This window comes from Fistularia commersonii, chromosome 10, assembly GCF_037954325.1.
Source record: "Fistularia commersonii isolate RoL2024-O1a breed Wild chromosome 10, RoL_Fcom_v1.0, whole genome shotgun sequence".
Taxonomy (NCBI): Eukaryota; Metazoa; Chordata; class Actinopteri; order Syngnathiformes; family Fistulariidae; genus Fistularia; species Fistularia commersonii.
Genome location: NC_141293.1, coordinates 16,996,270 through 17,021,289, shown reverse-complemented (window position 1 = coordinate 17,021,289; position 25,020 = coordinate 16,996,270). Strand labels below are relative to the sequence as shown.

The 25,020-nt window shown below is 36.9% G+C and overlaps 2 protein-coding genes across 6 annotated transcripts in view; both read left to right on the top strand.

Annotated features, from left to right (window-relative positions):
- The first annotated feature begins 983 nt into the window (after window positions 1–983).
- On the top strand, window positions 984–6,188 carry LOC147230633 (5-hydroxytryptamine receptor 3A). Of its 2 annotated transcripts, none has more exons than XM_086154479.1 (9): window positions 984–1,087; window positions 1,174–1,315; window positions 1,872–1,991; window positions 2,093–2,202; window positions 2,716–2,888; window positions 2,971–3,119; window positions 3,406–3,616; window positions 4,282–4,446; window positions 5,206–6,188. In XM_086154479.1, the coding sequence occupies exons 3-9, from the start codon at window positions 1,905–1,907 to the stop codon at window positions 5,463–5,465; spliced, it is 1,155 nt and encodes a 384-aa protein (XP_086010605.1). In that variant the 5' UTR covers window positions 984–1,087; window positions 1,174–1,315; window positions 1,872–1,904; the 3' UTR covers window positions 5,466–6,188. The 2 variants fall into 2 exon arrangements, with proteins under 2 accessions (XP_086010605.1, XP_086010604.1); XM_086154478.1 differs by having other exon boundaries at window positions 990–1,087; window positions 1,174–1,340; window positions 1,947–1,991.
- Window positions 6,189–6,613: 425 nt separating this feature from the next.
- slc38a12 (solute carrier family 38 member 12) overlaps window positions 6,614–25,020 on the top strand; it is a 49,884-nt gene continuing 31,477 nt past the window's right edge. For 3 of the 4 annotated variants that reach the window (XM_086154081.1, XM_086154080.1, XM_086154076.1), the window contains exons 1-6: window positions 6,614–6,861; window positions 8,025–8,091; window positions 10,595–10,716; window positions 11,709–11,790; window positions 13,631–13,724; window positions 14,982–15,065. In XM_086154081.1, the coding sequence (XP_086010207.1) occupies window positions 8,047–8,091; window positions 10,595–10,716; window positions 11,709–11,790; window positions 13,631–13,724; window positions 14,982–15,065 (427 nt within the window). In that variant the 5' untranslated portion in view covers window positions 6,614–6,861; window positions 8,025–8,046. The remainder of the gene's footprint in view (window positions 6,862–8,024; window positions 8,092–10,594; window positions 10,717–11,708; window positions 11,791–13,630; window positions 13,725–14,981; window positions 15,066–25,020) is intronic. The other variant, XM_086154077.1, reaches the window with a different exon arrangement.

Sequence of the window (25,020 nt, the reverse complement as noted above, 5' to 3'; positions counted from 1 at the left end):
ATGCAGAGGCATGTTAACAAGACAGCCCCACAATATCCAGAGCCTTGAGGAGCCCAGGGTGGATCTCATCCAACTCTGGGGGCCAGTCTCCCGACTCCAGGCCAGGAGATAGGAGATCCCATAACCAAGTCCCCAGAGCCAGCTTCCTCATTGGTCGGCATATCGATGGGATTCAGAAGGTCTTTGAAGTAATCCCTCCACCATCCAACAAAATCAGCAGTAAATTTTACCACTATCAACATGTTATCAAAAAGTATCTTCAAGAAACCTTGAAAAAAATTGCTCACAATGTACAGGACTGTCTCGGAAAATTAGAATATTGTGATTAAGTTCTTTATCTTCTGTAATGTTCTGTAATGCAATTAAAAAAACAAAAATGACTTTTTCATGATATTCTAATATTTTGAGATAGGACTTTAGAGTTTTCTTAAGCTTTAAGCCATAATCAGCAATATTAAAATCATAAAAGGCTTGCAATATTTCAGTTGATTTGTAATGAATCCAGAATGTATGACATTTTTGTTTTTGTAATTGCATTACAGAAGATAAAGAACTTCATCACAATATCCTAATTTTCTGAGACAGTCCTGTATAACCCATGTAACAATCAATAAGAAATGACAGAGAAAACAGTTATTGTGAAACCATAAGGAAAGAGAAAAAAAAAGTCAAAAAAATTTAGAATTAAAAAAAAGAAATATGGGATTTAATTTGATCAGTTTGATGCAATTACTATTCAATGAGAGTAAATAGAAATATTTTTAAAAGCACTTAATTGAGAGTTGTATGGATCCATTGGGTGTCCAAACTCAATGGCCTCCAGTCACTAAAGCAGTGACCCTGGAGGTTAATACCGGGGCTGTATCGCTCACCTTCCGCCTGGATTTTGCCCACTCCCACATGATGTAATGCACTACAGTATTCTGTGTTGACTTGTGCAGGGCGACAAAAGAAGCATGCAGATGATTTTGTGCAACGTCCTAGAAAAGAGGAGCAGCTTTGATGATTAGTCATTGGTTGGGGAGCCAACATTGCTTGCCATCAGACATGTCATCTTTTAGTCTTAACATTTTTCTGGCCTTAACTGGTAAGTAAATAAGCTATATTTCTAATGTCATGTATAACAACCAAAAATTTTGATATTAATCTTTTTGATGTTATTCATTCCTAAAGCAAGTGTTTCAGGTAGTTCGGTCTCAGACTGCTCATACTTGGGGCTTGTGAATCACCTGAATTTAAGAATATCCAATGATATTCTGACAGTCGTACGGCCTGTGAAGAACTGGACTGACGTCACCCTCGTCAAAATGGACATGTATCTGTATGGCATTTTGGATGTGGTAGGAATTTTTTAATCCTGAGAAAACAGAAAAAAAGTCTTATCAATTGATCGGTAAATCACCAATATACAGGAGAAGTGACTTTGTGTTTTTATACAAATTGGACAAAATAGAAATACAAGAAAAGAGTTTAAGAAATGCCCCCCCCCCCAAAAAAAATAAATTCAATATTAAATATTGAATTTATTGAATTAAAATAAATAAGGAAAAATTAATAAATCAGACAGGTTTTTAGGGGAGATGATATCAGTTTTGGGAATCAGATTTTTGCGTTTAAATGTGTGTGAACAAGATTTGAATATCACTCAAGAGATAAAACTCATTTAACACACGGTTCAAATTGAAGTTTTTTTTTTCATTTTATGTTTTAAGACAATAATTTCACAATTAAATACCCATTTTTCTAATTTTTCTTTGTTGTTTAAGATATATAATTCATATAATTCTCTTATTACTCTTGTCATTGCAGTCAGACAGCAGCAATATTTCAAAAAATAATCTTTTTTGATCTTAACCATCACTCAAAATCAGTTATATCGAAGTAAACAGGCTGTTTTAATCAGAATGTCCATTGGTATTAAACACAACACTGCTGATTGTCTGCAGAACGAAAAGTCTCAAACTGTGACGAGCCACATCTGGGTAAATATGGTAAGACTAATGGAGATAATCGTGCATAGAGGATATTTTTTGGATTGTATACCTTTGGCTCACTCAGTTTTTGAAACCCAGTTGATCTTGTCTTTGTACAGTATTGGCTGAATGAATTTCTGATATGGAACTCATCAGACTTTTGTGGGATTGACAATATTATCATTCCAGCGTCACTGGTCTGGATTCCAGATATTTTCATCCAAGAGGAGTGAGTCTAGCTACATTTGTCACATTGTTTAAAATTGAAGGTTCATAAAGCCCTGATGAGTTGATCCAGTCAGATATGTATTTTAACTAGAGAGAGTATATCATAATTGTTGAATATTTAATACATTTTTGGGAGTGTAAAACTCATGTTGTGTTAATTCATTTATTAACATCATCCTTTACCTTATATTACCTTATGTGGTTTGGTTCAATTACAGGTGCTATTAGTAAATTGAAAAGAAATCCCTTACAACTTAAAAATTTGCAAGAAATCTCAAGAGCAATAACACATGGCCTAGAAATGAGTAACAACTGATAAAGAATCATACAAATTACCTATAAAATTCCCCCAGGATTATTAATACCCTACCTTGCAGCAATAAAACCCAAGTGATTTTGAACTAATTTAATCCTATTTCAATTCTAATGCTGTTTTTTCCGCATTTTATGGCGGATCACTGTTTAACATCTATTTCCACGCAGTTTTGCATGACATCTTGTCTCACCCCATTAGTGCCTCTGACTCTGGGAGTATTCAGATGAGCAACCACCTCCACCTGACCTCTGATGGCCATTTAACTTTGAGATGGCGGCAACGGCTCACCTCCACCTGTCGCTTCAACCTTAAATACTTTCCATTTGACACACAAACGTGCAACATCACATTTTCACCCATGAACGTCAACGGTAATCTCATTTGAGGCCACTCTTTTCCAACATGAAGGACTGTTTCTTCACAAAACAAATATGTATATTTGACTTTGTGCAGATGATATTTTAAAACTGGATACCATCACCAATGACACCATCCTGACGATGATCTCTTCAGAAATCATGATCACAAGGGGAGAATGGCGACTCAGACGGATGGAAGTTTTAAAAAAAAATGGACCTTATCACAGCCAAATCATATATATGGTAAGAATTGTAAAAAAATAATTTTTTTATTTTTCAAGTGTTCAGTTCTTATATTTTTTGTGCAGTTAATATTTAAAATATAACATTACATACAATTTTATGAGTGCTTGTCTGCAACATATGAACCAACCATACACATACAGTATATGTACATATTTATGTCTGTTGAAAATGAGACTGTGGAAAGAGATTGCATCTGTTCAATTAACAAAGATACAAATAAAGAGAAGAAAATATTAGAAAAAAAGATCAATGGATAATTATTTGTGATTCTTTTTTGTTGCAGGTAAAAATCACAAGAAAACCGATGCTTTACGTGACAAACTTTATTATGCCACTCTTCTACCTCCTGGTTCTGGACTTGGCATCCTTCTTTATAAGTGAAGCCAGAGGGGAGAAACTAAGCTTCAAGGTGACGGTGATGCTGTCAATCTCTGTCCTGCTGCTAATACTGCAGGACATCCTGCCCTCCACTGAGAGCAACGTGCCCATGATTGGTGAGATAAACACAATTAAACCCATATGTTGATATTGTAAGTACAGCCAGAGACAATACTTTACCTGCCAGGCTTACAGTTTCTTTAAAATTACTTGAGAAATGTTAAGAAAAACAAAATGGAAAAAAAAAGGCAGAATTCTGAAATGATTTAAAATCGATTTAAATGTACAAGAGGCACTTACAGCTCAGCCCTGGTTCGATTTTGATAGGGGACCTTTCTGTGTGGAGTTTTAATGTTCTGCCCCGTGCATTGATTTTTTTTAGGGTTCACAGGTTTTCTCCCACAGTCCAAAAACATGCAGAGGGTTAAGTGGAAAAAATAGGGATTGCCCTTATGTGTGAATGAGAGAGTGAATAGTTATTTTCTCTCTATATGTGGACCTGCGAAAAACAAATAATGTGTAAACTTGTGTAAAGAGCAACACTATACCGTAGACACACCAATAAAAACATGCTGGGGGCTTTTCTTGCTGTCAGGAGGACAGACCATTCAATTTATCTGTATTATTTCTTGTGTATTTCTTATTCTCCCCTTTTTTTTACTATTTTTTTTCTACTATTATTTATTATTGTTATATTTTTCTTGTAACTCTGGCACGATGATTTCTTTGGGATAAATAAAGTTGTTCTTATTCTGATTCTTATTTCTGTATGTTTCTTTAGCAATCTACTGTGTGACGATCTTCGCCCTGGTCGGTTTGAGCGTCTTGGAGGCCATGCTGATCTGCTTCCTTATCGACATGGATGATTACTATGGGAATGATATATGTAAGAGATCTGACGAAAACATCCAGGTGGATGTTCAGGTTGATAGGGACCAAAATAACGGTGAGTTTTGGGGAAAATGAAACCTGTTTCAAACCAAACACAACTCCCCTGAAACCGCATCTCCACAAAAAAAGAATAAAAAAATGAATGAGATAAACCACGCATACTGATTACACTGCTTTCATTGCATCTCAATGTTTCAATTGTAACTGCATCTTGGAAAAAAAACAGTGTGTGGAAAAATCCAAGTTACCAATGAAAACCTTTCCATTTACAACCAGCACCAGATCCCAGCTCGCCGATATCAGGGATGCTTTGCAAAAGTGAAATACCAAAAATTCCATAACAAATACCATTTTAGCCTGAAATTTTGGTTAAAAAAAAAAAAACAAACAAAAAAACAAACAGCTACAACAACAGCAAAGACTTAACAGGAATATATCTTTCCAGGCGTCATAGCCAAGATTTTCAACTTAATGCCCTGACCTAGATAAAATGATTTTTTCCTTTTTTTGTAGACAGTCAGAGGGGTAGATTATTTAAAAGTAATAATGATTATTAATACTTTATCACTCCCTCATGGGGAAATTCCTTCTCTGCATTTAACCCATCATGGATGAACCATAAGCAGTTGGTTGCCATCTATCAGCGCCAGGGGAGCAGTATGGGGTTCAGTATCTTTCTCAACAACACTTCAACACACTAGGAGGAGCTGGAATATTTGGTTCCAAGGACGATCGCTCTACTTTCGCATGGTTTCTGGAAAGATGCAAAATTATAGTAGGATTTCACATGGTCTATTTATCTTTGTTTGTGCAGAGCTTGTGGAAGTTGTGGAGAAAAAAGATGTGGACTCTGAGACAAGCATGGTTCTGTCAGCTGCTAACTTGCTGAAACTTACCCTGGAGGAGTTAAAGGCTGTGAAACAAGAAGGTGGAAGAGAAAACAAGAAACAATTTGGAGTCTATGCTAAAATAGCTTTCATCATTGACTGTGTTTTCTTTGCAATCTATTTTGTGACAGTTTTGAGTTTCTTGACATACATGCGGCAGCAGTGGATTCCAAATGATTATATGTAGTTGATGTGATGAAGATTTATTTACACCTACAATCTGCCAAGTCTACTCATTGTTTTGTTTACTGTTGACTCCAAATTTTATCTGAGCAGTCTGTCTTGTCTCACTCCTCTTAAAGATTTTGCAAACTTAGTAACAAAATATAGAGTTGAATATGAAAACATGAAGCAGAGATCAAGCTGGATAGGAATTATTGCTTTTTTTTTTTTTTCAATTCATCTCAATGTGTTTTATGCATTATGTAATTTGAATTGAATTTACATTTGTGAATTTAATGTGATTCAGACAGCAAATTTTCCGGTCATCTTTAAGAGGAACGCTTTGTTCTCATCATAATCAGACATATTTCTTCCTGCTCTCCTGGGCATGTTTTTGTTACAATGCTTACATTGGCTTACATGGTTTTTCTGTAACTTTTCATGTGATTTCTCGATTTTTAGGGCAGTTAATGTAATAAATTCTTATTACTATGGTGCTTCAACACAAATTGGAAATTGCTAATGTAAAAAAAAAAAAATTCTTACCATTGGTAATTGGTACAAATTCATTTTGTCCAGTTTGCCAAAATAAATAAGCACCAGAGGGTGCTCTACAAATAATAGGAGTGAAAATAATAGTAAAATAACAGCTTAAAATTATGTTTTAATCCACCTAAATGTGATGTTTTTGTGCAGACATCAAGTGCTTGTTTCTACATATGCAAATAAAGAACAACACCTTGCTGTATATTCCTATATGTATGATTTAGATGTTGTTCCAAATGCTCCTTAAGTGGTTCAGTTGTTTTGAATATATATAATCTAATGCTATTAGTCTGGTGTGAAGGTGGTGTGTAGTGTAAGAAATTTCATTGCATTGTCTGAATCATCGTATTCTTATATGATTCATGTATATGACAATAAAAATCCGAAACTCGATTCTATTCTTTTCCTTTTGGTTTTTCCCAAAGCAAATCAACCCTCTCCACCTAACTCCATTCTCTGTATCCTCTTCTCTCATGACAACTTATTTCATGAATAAACACGATTAAGTTAACTGGAGTGTTAAATTAAGTGTAACATGACAATAATACCACAATGAAAAAACCCAAACAAAACATTTTACTGTGAAAGAAACTACCGGAAATGTAAATTGTGCTCGCTAGACGGCAGCGTTAGCTTTGCCGTCTATGCTAGCCAATGGGGAGGTATTCTAGTCTAAACTCTACATGTATCAGGGGCTAATGTCTACGTTTCTCGCTAATAAACTGCTAATGTTATTTATGTTAATACACATCTTACCTTTTCCTTTTTAATTATAGGATTCTTGGTAGTGTCGATTCGATCCAGGCGATAGCTTGGCGCATCCTGTTAGCCTAGCATTTAAGTTAGCAGGTCCCACTGAGAAGAAGTGAGCTGAGGTAAGCGCTGTTTACTTTTCTTTAAAATACACTTGAGGCACTTTTAACAACCATATATTTACTCTTGTCCCCTCTCGTGTTGTGATTTTACTGCCGGTCGTTTAAAAGCCTGATAGTTTAATTCCCCAAGTCACAGTAGCTGGTAAATTTTTAGCTAGGCGTCATGTGCATAATTAGTGCAGGTTAGTTTGCATGTCAAGTGTTATTTTCTAAATTCTGTGCCGTTTTGAGGATTAATCTATGACTGTGACACTCTACACTTTGTATACACTTGATTTTTATTTTATTATTGTTTGCAGAATCGTGCAGTGTGACTTTTTAAAGATGTATTGCTATTTTTATGTTTACAACTCAGAACTGTTTTCTGAGTCTCCAATCTCAATCATCAGCGCTTTCAGTGTATGTTGAAATTAATATTTTACATTGTATTTAACAATTACACTTTCTATTAATGTGAATGGGATGTGAATGTATAATGCACGACCTGACTGAAGTTTGTTAATGTGACTTTTCAAAGCTAGCTTATATCTGTGGTTTGAGCATGACAGTAAATTGATGTTATACAAATTTTACGATCTTCAAAATTTCTTTCATTCTCATTTCTACATTTTCATCTGTAATTTATACATAAGTCGCATTCTCAAGTGTGATAAATTATATCACCTAATATTGTTATTAATATTGTTATTAATTAAATTGGCATTAGTTTTATTTTGTGCTGTACTCTGTCAGTGACAATAATTTTGAATTTCTCTATCTAAACCGCAAACCGTAGTTTTTGTTCAATGTTCTTTTTTTTCTTTTTCTGATTACAAATATCTGCTTTTTTACAATAACCAAAATTAAAAACAAAAAATTGTAAAATTGAAGTTCTATTTATAAAATTCAACAACTAAAAATGCTCTTCTTTGTCGATTGAAAAGCAATCCTGATATAAGATGCTTTGAGCTAAACCCTTATTCATTTTCACTAATGTTTGAATATGTCTGAATTTAAAACCACATGATTTAAGTTCTTGTTTTTCTTTCTTTTTAACAAGTTGAATAGATAAGCTGCCACTTGATACCCAATCTCAGGTCCCCATTTGGCAATTCAATAAAATAGGTAATGCCAATATAGGGGAGTGTGATAATAACAAACTGGTTGGTATTTGGTTTTTAAAGGTGAAAATTGGTACCATCAACCATGGCAGGTGGAATTACAGAGACCGGGGAGCCGTACTCTGCATTTGTGAGTATTTCACTCGTCTAATAATTCAGAAAGAGAGAAATTTGCTTTTCTTGGGTGGTGTGGCGCAGGGTCGTCCTTGGAACCGAACCTTCCTGGTTTGATTCCCAGTTCCTCCAAGCCTGTCGAAGTGTTGTTGAGCAACACACTGAACCCCTAACTGCTCCCCCGCGCTGTTCCTTAACTGCCTTCTGCTCATGTTCATCCATGATGGGTTAAATGCAATGGTCAAATTTCAATGACGCTGCACTCAATGGAAAACTGTATGTGATAATAAAGGTATTTCTTCTAAATCCAGGCTTGTAAAGCATATTGCAACTTTATGTTTTGTCATTACCCTTGGTCATAGTAATCCCATAATACATTAATTTCCGACGACATGAAAAGTGTCATCACACAAAGGACTTATCTCTTGACAGAAGAAAACTCACAAAGGCTTGAAGTTTGCTGAAGGATAAGCCTGATTGGCTTATCTGTCCAAACCAAAGTTTGAAACATTCGTAGGACCAACTTTGAAGAGATTTTGGAGAAATGGATGGTCAAAGGATATGGCTTTTCCGTAGCCACTGCTGATTTACTCGAGCTATTGCCACCGTTGGAAAAGGAAATACAGATAAGGGGAATGCACTATAGCCTTTAGCAATGAATGTGAAAAAGGACTTAAATTGAAGTGACACTAAATCAGAGCAAATTTGGATCTGCCACTTTATTGCTTTCTGACCAAAATTTGTTTGTTTTGAAAACCTAGAGATCATTAAGGCAGGCCTCTTATCTTTTATTGGCTTGGAACCTGAAAAAGTGAACCCTTGTTCGTGAGAAGGAGGAGACTCATGATACTCATGGGACTCATTAACATAACAAATATGTCTTAACATAAGCAAATATCATATGTTATGGAGATCAAAAAAGAAAAGTGTTTAGTTTCTGACTTTGGAAATAGTATAGATACAGGAACTGGACATTGCTCATGATGACTTTTATGTTTATCTGCTATGTCGTGTTATAAATGTTTTTTTTTTTTTTTTGTCAATTGCATCAATTATCAAGACCAGAAGGCGTTGTACCTTGTACAGATATAAAGCTAGTTAAAATAGATTGATCTGAGTTCTTCTTGGTTCCTTTTAGCCCTCGATTTTCAGCTCAATGTAAAGACAAAGTACCTGATCTTTATATTTTACAAGTTCTTGCATAAATATTGCATGAAACCTCTCAAATCTTACATTTCTTTTTGTGTTATGTTTTAACCACCTCCCCCCAAAAATAAGATACCTTCCAGATATTTATGACCGTCCCGTCTCAAAAAACTGTTAAAGCGCACAATTGATTATTTGCCCCTTTTGTTGCAATTCTAAGAAAAGTAGCTTATTTTTACTATATGAAATTGATTTCTTTGGTAATGCTTTTCCAATTTGATGTACTTTTGTCACCAACATATAGATGGTCCTGTAATTTTTGAATCAAAGGTGAAAAAGAAAGAAGTTATTTGCATTCCATCAAAACTAACAAAAAAAATTGATAAACATGTATTAGAATAACTCGGTGAAAATTGGAAGTAGCAAAAATCCACCAGTTATATTTGGTCCCTCAGTTTTTATCATTGTAACAGTTCTACTTAAAATAGTACGTTTCTTATAAAATGTATTTGATTTTATCCAGATATTTGATTTTCTGTAAATCATTGTGCGGCATCCACTGTATGGATCAGCATTCCCATCTGATAAGTTGTTACTGCATTTTGAGCTTCAATGACAGTTAAAATTTCTCTCAGTATTCACCAACACTATCACTTGATTCTAAGAAAAGAAGGCGTATGTCAAAGAGGAAGCTAAACTGCTTACATATTCTCTTTCCATTTTCTGTCTTCCTCGTATTTGCTGATGTCTCAATCATACTGCTGCTTCTGCTGGTTATGTTTTGTGTTTTCTTTTTTTCTTCTAAATTATTAGGATTTGGCATTGATTTTTTTTTCACATTGGTAAATATTTTAGTGACTGTAATTGAGTTTTACTGAGTTAATCGCTGTTCTACAAATGTGCGATATATATTTGATGGTTTACAATATCATTACAAATATGCCAAATATTAAATAAGTAAATTATGACATTTTAATGTAATTATCATTGCATTTCGAAAAATAGCAAGCAGTGACATTTTTGCGCTAAATCTCTGGATAAAGCCTGCAAATTCCTGTAATTTTTCACCTATTTTAATGAATACAAATTTATTTATTTTTTTTTTAACTTCAAATTCAATTATTTATTTTCAGAGTGATGAGAATACCCCATGTGATAAAATTATTAAAAATGCCAAGATTTATCCTTAAAATAACCAGAAATCAGCGATAGATGTTCTACATAATTTTGACCACAACTTTGGTTGGTGACTTTTGCTTCAGAGCAATAGTTTTTATTTTTTGGCCGTGTTTATATAATGTTAAAATGCTTAATATCAACATGTCAGACTGGAAGGAGGGTTCTCATACCTTTTCTCTTCATCCCTTCTGCAGGTGGGGCTGGTATATATGTTCAATCTAATTGTGGGAACAGGAGCTCTAACGATGCCCAAAGCTTTTGCAACTGCTGGCTGGGTGGTCAGCTTGGCAATGATCTCCTTTTTGGGATTCATGAGGTGAGTCTTCTAACAAACCAGCATCAGTTCAAAGGTGGTTTTACACATTTTCTTTCTAAATGTGACAGACAATTTATCTTGGAAGATTTTATGTATATTTAATAAAGAACTTCTCAAATCTTTAAGCCGTTTAAAATGACAAACGGGTTTACCGACAGCTCTTTACAGTCTACTAGAGCAACATGCACTTTTGCCCTTGCAGACTCCGAGAATCCTTTAGTGAAATATCATATGTGTGTCTGGAAAATGACGAGCTTGAATTTTGACGTAATGGCAAACAACTTTTGTTAAATGGTTTTCTGGTGGGTTCAGAGCCATCCCTTTTTTAGCCTGAACCTACTGTGCATCATACAGACACTAAGCAGCCTATACTATCTTTCAACTTCATATGTATATTCATTTCTATTTGTGTTTATATTGCTGTTCCATGGGAAATATCCAGTATCAGAATGTATATTGAAAACTGTTAAATGTTGTTAATACATGTCAGCTGACACTGGTTTATGTTTCTTCAAAGTTTAGTTTCTTCTTTCTACAAAATGTGTATTTTTATAAAAGGGTAATGCAGTAGTCATTAATTAACAGTGGAGTGAATATTTTTGTGATTGATTGTGGTCATAGAATAGTGTACACAAGTGAGCCTGTTTTCTGAAAAATAAATAAATGTTGCTCTTCTTCAAATAACATTTGTCTTTGATAGTTGGTCTTTTCTGCGAAGAATGTGATGGAAAAAATACTTCTATGTGCAGAAATGTTGACTTTTGTCTTCTCTGTTGACAATTTTGTTTGAAGACTCTGCTTGTTAGGATGTAGCGACTCAAAGACTTGAATTATCTTTAACATCAAAAAACAATTTGGACAGTAAACTGGTATTTACTGCAGCTATCTTCAATAATAACATTTTTCAACCATAGAGATGATGTAACTGAAGAAGTGACCATCCACAGATGTATTGAAATAAAAACTATATATTGTCATTCTCTACCCTGCAGCTACATGACCACCACTTTTGTGATTGAAGCTATGGCGGCAGCCAATGCTCAACTACGTTGGAAAAGGAAGGAGCAGGAAGAGGTGAGTTAATCTCAGTCACACAGCCTCTGTCTGGATAGATAGTAGACAAATGAGTGGTGGAATGATACTCTGTCAGGAAAAAAATTAAATGTTCACCCCTGTCAGATAGAATTATTCACAAAAGACATTAAGGAGAATACTTTTTATTCCCTGCCAGTGAGGGTATTGAACTGATGTTGGCGTAAATGTAGCAGCCAGACATTTTCCAGACTTCAGCATCATTGACACGATGTATATTTTCCTGTCGAAACAAACACTAACCTGTTCGGTATTTGTTAATTAGCTCTAAAGTTGCGTTTAGGAATCTAAACAGATTATAGTAAAGTATCATTCATTCATCCATTTACTGCTTGTCTTTGTCTGAATCAAGAAAGAAGCAGACTGTGAAGTATAGAAGTTTATTTGGTAGAATGACATGAGAAATGAGCTGGGGAAAGGTCAAAAACGCCCACAAATGATCTCAGAATACATCTATAAATGTTCTCTTAATACATTTTCCTAAATGTGCACGTATGGCCCATAACCTGAGGGAATACTATATGGTAGTGACTCCATATGTTGTCAACAGAAACAGTAGATTGCAAAAGAAAGGTTTTCTCTCTTGACACCGTTCATGACGAAAAAAGGCAAAGGTATCAAAACGCAGAGCAGGATTAGGTATTGTTGTTGGTTATATCTTGCAACCATAAGCCCACAAAAATCATAGCAAAAATCAATGGACTGTCACTGGGGCTGTGCAGTCAGTTACAAAGCAATGACAAGTATTTTAAATCCAAACCAAATCATAGAACCAGTGTGACTTAATGGAGTAAAACAGATGCCATAGAGTTAAGGTGATATTAGCAGCTAAAGCAGAGATAAGGGATAAAAAAAGACTAAATTACTCAACAGTAGAAGACACAAACCGAGCTGCAATGGTAGCTGCTACATTGCGGTGACAGTGCAAAATTAAAACACGTTAACAGCCATTTTTGCATGATGACAGCAATTGTTAATTCTCAAGTCTTTTACCAGATTGCTATTTCTGCAAGTTCTGCTAAAGACGAGGTAACAAGTTAAAGTCATCTGATTGATGCTCACCATCCAAATACCACTCAAGTATCACATTATTTGGTTAGTACTGATATCTCGATCTCAAGTCATTTGTCAAGGATTGTTCGTATTAATCCTGCTTTATTTTGAAAATAACGAAAATGTAGATTTTTACATAATATGAAACCTTGAACATTAAAATGTGCATTGTAATGGATTTCAGTGAACTTGTAATTTTGATTGTGGCATTATCTTTTCATGTTTGTTTTACAAAGAGTAATTGGCTCTTGGCTAAATCCAACTGGGCTCGCTTCAGTCCTCAGCATAACAGGCAGCTTGTCTGCTGGTTTCTGTTGGCCTTTGTGTCGTACCTTAAAATGCTGCCGGAGATGGGTAATGCATATAAAAATACATTTAAATGTATTTCCCTAACCATACGTCCCGCTGAAGTGTGATTCTGATAAAAAATGGCTGATCGGCAAAACAAACCAGCGCTGATTAAAAACACAAGATGTGACGGATGTTTGTCTTGGCAGAGGACTAAAATCCGGCCACTCTAATGCATCGGGTTGTGCACATTTTCTGTTTATTCATTTTCAAATAATCTTCAAAAATAATTGAAAGTGATAGAAATTGTGTGAACAGTCATGTCCCACATCCATCAGAGTATCTCAGCTGCCCAAGTCATTTGTTGTCCCTTGTGTTGTTTACACAGCTAAGAAAACAGCCAACAGCACATAAATTGGTTGCTGTGAATGCTGTTGTAATAGGGAGAAATCTAAAAGGTTACTCATTTGTTCCTTGGCAGATAAACGACAATGAATCTACATCTGACTATTCAGACGATGACAGTATTGGTCGGGATCGATCGGAGCCAGAGACCAAGCCCATCTTGTCTGTTCGTGAGTTTCTTTCTTTTCATTGAAAATTGTATTGAAATGTTGCAGTATAACCTTTACGAGATCATTTCCTTTCAGCAACATAACTTACACACTGAATTTACCAAGAAAAGTATGGATAAATATATCATTGTTACAGTAGTTATAGAGCAGTGGTGCAGGAGGATCATTCAAATGTTGCCTGGACGATCATTTAAATATTATGTTGGAATAACCTACTCTAACCTTTGAGTCACTCTTGTGTAAAGAAAGAATGCCGCTTACTGCAAAGAGTTAAAAGAAAGATAGCCATGAAGGTGTGTCCACCAGATTCTCTAATAATGGTGATACTCCATCCTTGTTTTGTTTAAAATGGCTTAGGACTCATCAGATTAATACGGTTTGACACAATTTTTTCTCATAAAAGACATAAGACAACCTAGCTTTGGGGCTGAAAGTGGAAAAAGAAACACAATGTCCAATGCATAGCATCTACCTCATGCATTTCATTCTTTCTAAGAGATCTTGAATACCCCAAAAAGTTGTCTAATTCATTCATTCATCATAGCGTTTATCCTGCGGTCAGGGTTGCAGTGGACGGGAGCCTATCCCAGCTGTTATTGTGAGAGAAGCAGGGAACACCTTGGAGTTGTGCCACACATAGAGACATTCAACCATTCACTCTATCATTCACACATTTGAGCAATTACGAGTCTTCAGTTAACCTACTGCATAATTTGGGACTTTGGAAGAAAACCGGAGAACCTGGAAAAAGAGACATGGGAAGAACAGGCAAACTCCACACAGAAAGGCTCCAGCCAAACTGAATGACTTCTCTAGTCTAATTAAAGAATCTGATGGATTGCAGGGGCATCAACATTATTATCATCGTTTTCTTTCTGCCTGAAGCCAAGTTGATTTGTAGTTTAAGCCACGTTGCTTCTCATATTTACACATTTACAGGCATTTTGCTAGGCTGCATCACGGATACTGAATGGTAGTGGTTATTGTAGATTTTTTTGTGAATAATGTGTGTGCGTGTGTCATCACCCAGTTTCACCTTTAATATTTTTTAGGTTGTATCTTAAAAATATTCCAGACAACAACATCAAGACCGCACAAGGTCTCAAACATTTGTGGAAAATAAATGCAAAATTGAGACATCAAAGAAAAAAGGGGGCTGAAAGTCATAATGGCAATGGCAATAATGTTGATAACAGTGACTGTTTCAATAATAATGATATGGTAACGTCTTATAACTTACAATGTTGATGTTTTCAGAAAGATCCGGAGGTCATACGGATCACTTTGACATAGTGGAGCGGGTAGAGATGGGTCAAATGGCCTCCATGTTCTTCAACAAAGGTAATAATGCTCCTGCCTCACAGCCCATTACTCTTTGAATAGCAGACAACAGTATCATTATCCTTGTGTAACATTTATGGAGGTTTGCTGAAGGTTGTTGAGAAATCAGAAAGGATTTTTTTTTTTTTTTTTTTACACCTGCCCTGGATCCTGAATTCACTTTACAAAGGCGTGTTCCTGTAATTGGATGTGATTTTTAAATTGCCTCTGGATGTAATTAATGTCGGAGACCCTATCGAGGTTGCTAATCTCACCACTTTTCATGTACGCGTGCGCATGTGTGCACGTGTATTCATATGCGGGGGAGGTATGCCCTATACTGGTGCCAAATTGAGAAGGCTGCTACCTGATTGATTCGGGAGCTAATGATCCCTTTGCCAACTTGATTGAATTAGAAGGACCTTTCTCTCCTTGAGCAAAAAAAAACATTTGCCTTTCATGCTGTGGATATTGGGCAGTGCCCTTTCCTCCTTATTCTTCTCTGCTGAAACCGTTGACCAGTTCCTCTGCGAGCTGAGACTGACAAGTCCGGATTGCCCAACCTGTCATTCTGTAGTATTTTTGGGTCAGCAAAAAAAAAAAAAAAAAAAAATTCAAACAAAAATGCCAAGGTTCTCAGGTCGTCATTTTTGCTGATGGATTATGTTGATTCATCTCTGCACCACCAGGTGGTGCACGAGGCACACACACCCAAGGTTCACCCACACTTGGTTGCAGGCTGTTGAGTCCTGTACACACTGCTGCCCATCACTCACCTCTATCCTCCTGCCTGTTAAGGGTGGAACACTTAAAAATGGAAAAAAATCTTTCCCAGGCTTTAAAGGGTTCAGGTCAGACATTTGCAGCTATTGAGTGGTTGTAAGGAAATTAGTTTTCTCTCCTCCTCACTTTCCTCATGCTACTGTGAAGCTAACCAGTGGCACTAATCAGAAATGAATTAGACTGTGGATCCAGCACATGGCGAACAAAGGGAGGGGCAAAACATTTCCAATGTTCTGCTCTTGAATTTGCATAAAACCCACTTTCCAAGCACAAATTATTCACTGTAATGCATAAGGTAAGGTGTCGTTTTAAAGTTTTGAAACCTGAGGTTTTGTTTATATCATCAAACTTCAAGATACAAATGTTAAAGTTTGATGAGACTGCAAAAATGTAAGTTAAAATCCTGCTAAAATAAGTGTTTTTTTTCTTGACCACCATGAAATATATTTCTCAAGTTTCTCCCTCATCCAGGCCATTTTTAATCATCATATACTATTATTTTGTCTTAGAACTGGGTTTCTTTAGTTTATTTTCAATTGTTTCTTTACCTTTCATTTGAGGGACCAATCAAACCCTTTAGTTCTGACTGAATTTTCAGTATTTACTGAACTGCCGTGTGTTAGCATGAATACTCTGGAGTTTTTTTCAGTATCAAAAGCATGTGGCGACACATATATACACACACACACACACACACCAGGCGTTTTATGAAATTTGTTAGTACTACGTTGTGCCCCTTTATACCTTCAAAACTGCCCTTATTCATTTTGGTATGGATATAATAAGGTTCTGGAAACATTCCTCTGAGTTTTTGTATGCGCCAAGCAAATATACCCCACATTGTTTTAACCACCAGGGGTCCTTTTTTTTTTTTTTTTGTTAATTTTTGGTTCTTAGTTGATCTTCCATGCCTGAGAGTTGTGCTGCCATCATTTCCACCCGTGCCATAGCTCTACCTGTATAATGTCTGCTGGAGCAGAGAGGTCTCACCTTCCTTCGGCTCACAGCCTCCAAGCAGAGGCTGGTGTGCTCCCACTTTGGCTTTTTCGAATCTTTCTTCACTTGGAGGTCAATAGAAATTACAGCATTTATAGACAGAATTTCTAAGCACCGACAGGGTGTTGGGAGGATCCAGTTTGGCGGCTTCAGAATTGGGTCTCTGCTTTTTGAAGATGATACGGTTCTGTTGGCTTCATCTGACCATGATCTCCAGCTCTTAGTGGAGCTTTTTGAATGTGAAGCGGTTGGGATGAAAATCAGCATCTCCAAATCTGAGACCAGGGTCCTCAGCCGTGAAAAGGTGGAGTTCCATCTGCTGGTCGGGGATGAGGCCCTGCTCCAAGCGTGGTCAAGTGCCTCGGTGTCCTGTTTCATGAGAGGGGAAAAAATGGAGCAAAAGATCAACCGGCTGCTAGGTCTAGCATCAGTAATGTGGACTTGGCATCAGTCGCAGTAAAGAAGGAGCTGAGCCAAAAGGTGAGGCTCACAATTTATTGGTCACTCTATGTTTGTACCCTCACTTACGGTTACAAGCTATGGGTAGTGACTGAAATAACAAAATCACAGATACAAGCAGCCCAAATGAATTTCCACCGCAGGTTGTGCGGCCTGTCCCCTAGAGTTAGAGGGATAGAATTTATATAATCAGAGGAGCCAGATGAAATGGCTCAAGCATCCGGTCAGGATTACTCCTGGAAGCTTCCCTGGTGAGCTGCTCCGGGCACTGAAGACCCAAGAAACTCTGGACGGAGGGACTCTGTCTTTCTGCTGGCCCGAGAATGCCATGGCATTCCCCCAGTGAGCTGGACCATGTGGCTGGGGAGATGGAAGTCTGTGCCTCTACTTAGGTTACTGCCTCATGTGGCCCTGGACAAGTGTCGGTAGATTAATAGAGGTCAATTATTACTTTTTTTTCCGAGACTGATTTGTGTGTGTCCGTCCGTCCTCACATTGTTGAGCCGCTACCGCTGACACTTCTTCTGTCTTGCCTGATCTATCAGCCTGTCCATCACCTATGCAAACAAGAGGGGACCTGATACAGTCCCACCTCCACCTTGATCTAATGTCACGCCTGTAGCACACCTCATAACTATCACACATCCCATACATGTCTTACACCATTCTAACATACTTTTCTGCCTCTTCCTCATACAGTACCACAGTTCCTCTCTCGGCATCCCGTCTATGCTTTATAAATCTACAAAGGTACAATTCAGCTCCCTTTGAATCTCTCTGTCCTTCTCAACATCCTTAAAGCAAATACGGCATCTGTAGTACTGTTTCTTGACATGAAACCATACTGCTGGTCACAAATGCTGACTTCTGCTCTCAGTCTAGGTTCCTCTACCGTTTCCCATAACTTAATTGAATGGTTCATCAACTTTATTCCTCCATAGTTACCACAATTCTGCACATCTCCCATATTAATTAAAGCGGGCATCTTCACGCTTCTCCACTCCTCTGGCTGTCTGTTGAATAATCGAGTCAGAAACTCTACGGCTGTATCCACTCGACATTCTCATACTTCTACAACTATGTCAACAGGCCTTTCCACTCCTCATCCTCTTCAGTGCCCTCCTCACTCCTAATCACTTTTCTTATCTCTGCAACTTGTGGTCACTTCTTAGTTCTCACTAATTTTCCTCATTCATTTGCTTTTCAGAGTACTCTCTCCATATTCCCATCACTCCTCTGGAATCTGTCAATCCATGACTCTCTCTTTCCTTAATGACTCAAACCTGCTGTACGTCCGTAACATCTCTCTGTTTTGCCAACCTGACAACACATTTTCTGTCTCCAACCAAACATCTTTATATGCCCTTTGTTTGGTCTTTGCAAGCTCTACCTTCACTTTTTACCTTGATACCAAACCTGTCTTATCATTTTTTCATCACCACTATTGCCAGCGCCAACCTGTAAACCATTGAAGTCAGGTGCAGTTACCACTCTTTCACTTCTGGGGATATTCAGCATCACTCTTTCTGATACTCTTTTCACCCCAGAACATGCCTAACATACTCCTTCCAAATAACTCCTAATCCATTTCTCCTATCAATACCATGAACATAAAATAACTTAATATGTGCTCCTTAGCTTTTATACATACGTGTGTGTGTGTGTGTGTGTGTGTGTGTGTGTGTGTGTGTGTGTGTGTGTGTGTGTGTGTGTGTGTGTGTGTGTGTGTGTGTGTGTGTGTGTGTGTGTGTGTGTGTGTGTGTGTGTGTGTGTGTGTGTGTTTGTATATAAACATATATATGTATGTGTATATATTTGTGAGTGTATGTATATATATATATATACACACACATACATATGCATATATATGTATGTATGTGTATATATATGTATATTTATATATAAATGTGTGTGTGCGTATATATAGTTTATATATATATAAACTAAATATAATATATATTTATATATTTAAATATAAATATATATAATATATATTATATATAAATATATATATAACTAAATATATACATACTTGTGTATTAGTGGTAAACATATATGTGTATAACTGGTGAACAGCAAATTAAATCCAGAGAGCAACACTTTTAAGCAGACACACTCTATTAGCAGCAGATGCTTTGTTTTACACTCAGCCTTTGAATAATTTATAATCATCCATAAACTGACTTGAAGGCATGGGCAGGCATTTTCTATCTTAATTTCTGTTTTATTTTTTGTGAATATTACTATCCTATATACTATATATATACTAAACTATCCCTCTCCTTTTCTTAGGAAGCGACTAATCACTGCCCGCTGTGGGGAGTTAAATAACTAAGCAAATTTCCAAGGGCAGTTCTTGGGAGATCTGATGTAGGACTGTTACTGCTTCCAATTTACATTTCAGGGGTTGTCCTCACAATATTTTTTATAAAAACACCTGAATCAAGTACTAAGCAGAAATGATTAATTCTTCTGTGAAACCTGTGCCCGGATAACAGAATTGTAAATCAGAATCTTGTACCAAGAGAATTGCAGTGCAGTTTGTTAGAATTGACAGCTTAATCTAAACCAACTCAGGCAACCTCTAAATTACATGGTATTATGGGATTTTCATAGGACAGATGTCAGACATTCAGCAGGGAAGCTGAGTGGAACAAAATTAAGCTTTGAGGTAAAATTAGCACAATCATTTTGTGTAAACAATCTGAAAGACTTCAAAAACATTTATCACTGTGCAGCGATGGTCACTCTGCAGTGATGGTAGAAGATGTTTAAACCAACATAGTAGCCTGTTCCTCTGACATTTTACAGGTAATTAAAGCTTCTGTTGTGGAAAAAGATACTTTAGAGGGTGTGTGTCTTTCTGCTGAGCTGATTTGACACTGCAGCACGACTTGGAAGAAGGCCATGAGTGTCTACCTGACATCTCGATCCTGAAAGGAATGTCGATGCTTATCGGTGAACATTATATACCATTGCTTTCACATTGATGACTTGAAAGTTGATAGAAATATATTTTAGACTAAAGCTAGAGACCAGATGCCTCGGTATTTTAATTCAGCTATTCTTCTCATTTGCATGCAGTGCCACCACTAAAATGGCAGCTGTTTTTGTTTTTTTTCTTTGTTTACCCTAAGCCATCTTAGTACACTCATCTGGGGGCAGTAATTAAATTGCTCTGAGGTATTCCTTAAATGTCACTCTTCTGCCTTAAGAAGTTTTGATTAATTTAAAATCTAGTGCAACTTAGAAGTTCAAACATCACATTTTGATTTTCAGCTTGGTCCCCCATGTGAGCCACTACCTAGACACCTTCTTGTGTCTGGATTATATCTGTTTTGGGTGCAATTTTAAACAAATCACCCAATCAGAAAACCATTTAACGATAAACCCAGGTGGTAACCTCAACACACAAATACGATTTGTCAGTTGTCCTTTTATTGCATAATGTGGACTGATACTGGATTCTTCAGAAAGGTCAAAACCAAAGACACTTACAATGTTAATTACAAATAATTGTTGTTATGAGAGTTCATTTTAACATAATCCCGTTTAACAGGCTGACAACAAACTCCACAGGATGCAGTTTTAATGTCAGAGAGAATCCAGACTTGGCTGGGAGAAACTCTTTTGTTGTACACAAGGTGTCCATGTGGCTGTCTCCTTGGAATTGGTACATTACAGTATGATATATTTGACATCGGCTGGCTAAAATCAGCTGTGTGATGTATTGAACTAGCCTTAGCAATAACTTAGAGAATTTCCAGACCTGGCTGTAAATATGTACTAAGTGAGCCCATGCATCATGTTTGAATGCAATCAAGATGCATTGAAGTCTAAATGCAGGAGGAAGACATGTTGTGATACCTTTGTAGAGAAAACTTGCAAAATCATTCATTTTGGTCTTGTAAGGATACATTGCTAGGATTAAGAAAATGATTTCTCCTTGCTGGAGAAAGAAACCCCTCTCACATATCCTGTGCTATACACACAAGTAAAAAGCATTTTCCTGAGGACAAGCCATCATGTCTGTCACTACAAAGAGTTTCCAACAGATGAGTTAAGAACAAAGAACAGGGAATCGAGATTAATTTGAAACATTAAAAAGAACCTTAGTTAAATTTTTGGATATAAAACCTAGATGAATTTTTATGAGAACAGAGAGAAGAGAAAAGCAGGGTGAAGGACAGAAATAGCTCACGATCTGAAAGCATCTTGTCAACCCCTTTCTAACTTTGAGTGAAATACATGGCCATGTTTGGCAGTCAGTGCAACTGAGTCGCTTGTGTTTATCGATGATTGTCCAGTTGCTGAGTCAGTCACCTGATGCAACAATTTAGAACATGCTTTTCTTTTTCTGAAGGTAAAACTGACAGTGACAGACAAGCGTTCAGTTTAGGCAGGTGCATTATAAGCATGGTGAAGTATCTCTATCAAAAATAATTTAAGTTCAGTGATGTGTATCATACTGCAGTTATCACTCATTTTTTTTGCCAAAATGTAATTATTAAAAATAACCCAACATATTCAAAACGTATTGTGTTTTCCTTTGTCCTATTGCTTGTTAGTCTAATTATGTTAGGTGATCTAGAGTAAAATGGTTTTAAGTCCTGATCAGTTATTGCAATGTTTACTCAATTTCAACTCTCATCAGTTTGTGCAGAGTAACATTCAAGTGTGTCACTGTAGCTTTTCCAAGCCCCTAGATTAAAAAGAAAAAGAAAAGAGTAATAAAAGAAGAAATACTTTACCACATGGTGGTGGTTTTACAACATTTACAACATTCATAGTGTTGGTTCCTCAGGGGCTAGCTTAATTTAGATATTGTTTGAGAATGTCTAAAGTATAATTTTCCTCAAATTTTACTTGGTGTGGACAGTTAATGCACTAAAATTTGCCTCCTTTCTCTTCATTTGTGAACACAAGTCGAATTAGTGATTTGCAATAATATGCATCGCTGGATTTACAGGAGTGAGACGGAAAAGTAAACTTCCTTTATAGTGAAATAGTTAATTTATTTGTTTTGTTTATGTGTCTGTGTGTGTACTATCAGCCTTCCGGCCATAGCTGCTGTCCCTGCACTTAACTAGATAGTAGTTTACCAACATCCTTTTTGCAGTGGTCTGCAGAAGCAGTCAGGTTTACAGTCAGCGAGAAGCCAAGCGGTGACGGACAGGAATGCATTTCACAGCTATATAAGAGACCGGGCTCCCGCCGGAAGAGCCATTTAGCAGCAATTTTGCCTGTGGCTCTGCTTAATTTGGATATATTAGTTAGAGCGTCGGCAAGGCCTGCACCCCTGTGATCATGCAAATCTCTTGCTTACTGGCAGCAGTAAACATGTCCTTTTTCTGTTGTCTGCCACGAGACACCAATGTCCTGTTGTTCCATCAGAGACACCACCGAGGTTACAAGAATTGCCTATTTGTTTGAGAGTAATGCCACAAAAACACAAACAGAAATTGATTTTCTTTGTCTTAAAGTTAGAAATCTCCTAAGATTTCAGTATTACTTGATATATCAGGGTAGTGTGAGACTTCAAATTCTAAATTTCAATGGGTACCAAAGGAATATTTATATTATTACTATTATTATATAGGAAACAAGTCAGACAGTAATCGGTCTGCTGTGAAGTGCTCTTATGTCATGGTTGTCTAAATGACCAATGTATGAAAGGTGTAAACAGATTATTCTCGTCTTCTATTCTTTTCATCTGTAGTGGGTATTCTGGATGCCCTTTTGATTTACTGGAAAATTTCTGTTCTTCCTGTTCTTCCTCTCTTCTTATCGTTTTCTGAATTTGAGCAGGTTTTGTCATCAGTGTTCAATCATGGTATTTGAAGAATTTGCATTAAATCCAACACAGCAAAATAGAATTAATTAATCTTTTTTTTTTTTTTCTATAGCCACAAGTGGATTGGTATTGACGTATGTTGATATTTTTGCCTTCCATATTTAAAGTTGCCATAAAGTTATCATCTATCAGTTTTCCACTGCTTATCTGGGGTTGGATTGTAGGGGCAGCAGTTGATGCCCAGACTCAATCCTTCCCACCCCCTGCACGATGAGCTGTGGCTGATGTGCAGCTCTTTCAGCCAAGGGTTCATCCCAACCCGGTGCAGAACCGAACGCTTCAGATGCTCTTTTGTGCCCACGGCCATCAGACTTTACAAAAGCAGTCTGGACGGCACACAACTCTGACTGGCCACAATCCACAGTTCCACAATCTCACCACCCTATCCCATTCACTACCTCACCCATACATGTCACGTCCTAATTCTGCTATCTCTCTTATCCTTATCCTGTCCCAGCCCACACACATTCTACCTATTTTGGTTTATTTATTTTATTCATGACTTTTTATTTTTGTCTCTCTTATTTTTATTGTTGTTTAGTTCTAGTTGTGTATTTTTCACCCTCACTGCTCCTTGACGTTGCCCACTGTCATCACTGAAGATGTTGTTGTCTGCTGTCTTTTTGGTCATTTATTATTATTATTTTTTAATCAATTAATTTTGTTTGTCTTGCTGTCGTCTGTCTTCTGCCTTTCTATTCATACTTATATATTTCTATTCATATTTCTTCCTTTTTTTTTTTTTTTTTTTTTTTTTTACATTATAACTGTTACACTTCTGTGACAAAGGAATTTCCCCTATAGGGATCACTAAAGCTTATCTTATCTTACTTTTCACTTCCCTCAAACGCATGTCCTGTGTCTTCCCCACTGCCTCTCTGGTTTTACTCTCATTCCTACTCATTTTGACTGCTTGTGTCCCTGATCTGGTTCGAGTGACTACCCACACCTCGTGACAATAGACCAATGCAGAGTCTGCATTACTGCTGGTGCTGGACCGATCTGCCAGTCGATCTACCCCTCTTTTCTTGCGAACAAAACCCTTTTCTTCCACTTTGGCTAGGCTCTTATTCCCTACCTGGAGGGAAAGCTACTTTTTCTGGCCAAGGGCCATGTCCTTGGATTTCGAGGTGCTGATTCACATCCCAGACGCTTCACGTTGGGCTGCGAACTGCTCCAGTTAGAGCTGGAAATCGCAGTTAGATTAAGCCAACAGGACCACATCATCTTCAAAAAGCAGAGACCAGTGAAATTGTTAATGCTGTTGAGAAAGAATTAATATCAATCTGTCCTCTTCCACCATATTTTTCTGTTTTAAAAATAAGCTTCTTTCTATGCCATTTGGTTTGCCAGCAGCTACATTTACAACCCTCTCACACATTCTAAGACTTTGTGTTAAACAAACCTCATGTTGCTATAAGGCTACTTGCAATCATTAGTAGAGATTGAGAAGACAGCAGATTGAGTGGAACACAAGTCAAAACATAGTTAGCAGCATACCATCTGCTTAGTTTTAAAGTAAAACACAATACGGGCTCATTGATTTACTGGTTGGAGGTTGGACTCTGGCATGGGAGGTCTTAAGATAGAAAAATACAAATACAGATAACTTAAATGCAAACCTGATTACATGGATTGGTCATAGTGGAAAAACAATGAATCTCAATATTAAATCTATAACAGCGTCACCCTGTACGCATGCAAGAAGTTTCCTAGTTCACCTGTTGTTGACCCCAAGATTTTTTGGTCTGTTTGTATAGAATATGTGCATATTTTATCCTATTATTAAAATAAACAGGATTGCCAGTAGAATATGTTACATTTCCTTGTCACCTAAGGGTTTACTGTTATACTCAATTAACTGAGGGGTCCTGTTAAATGGTT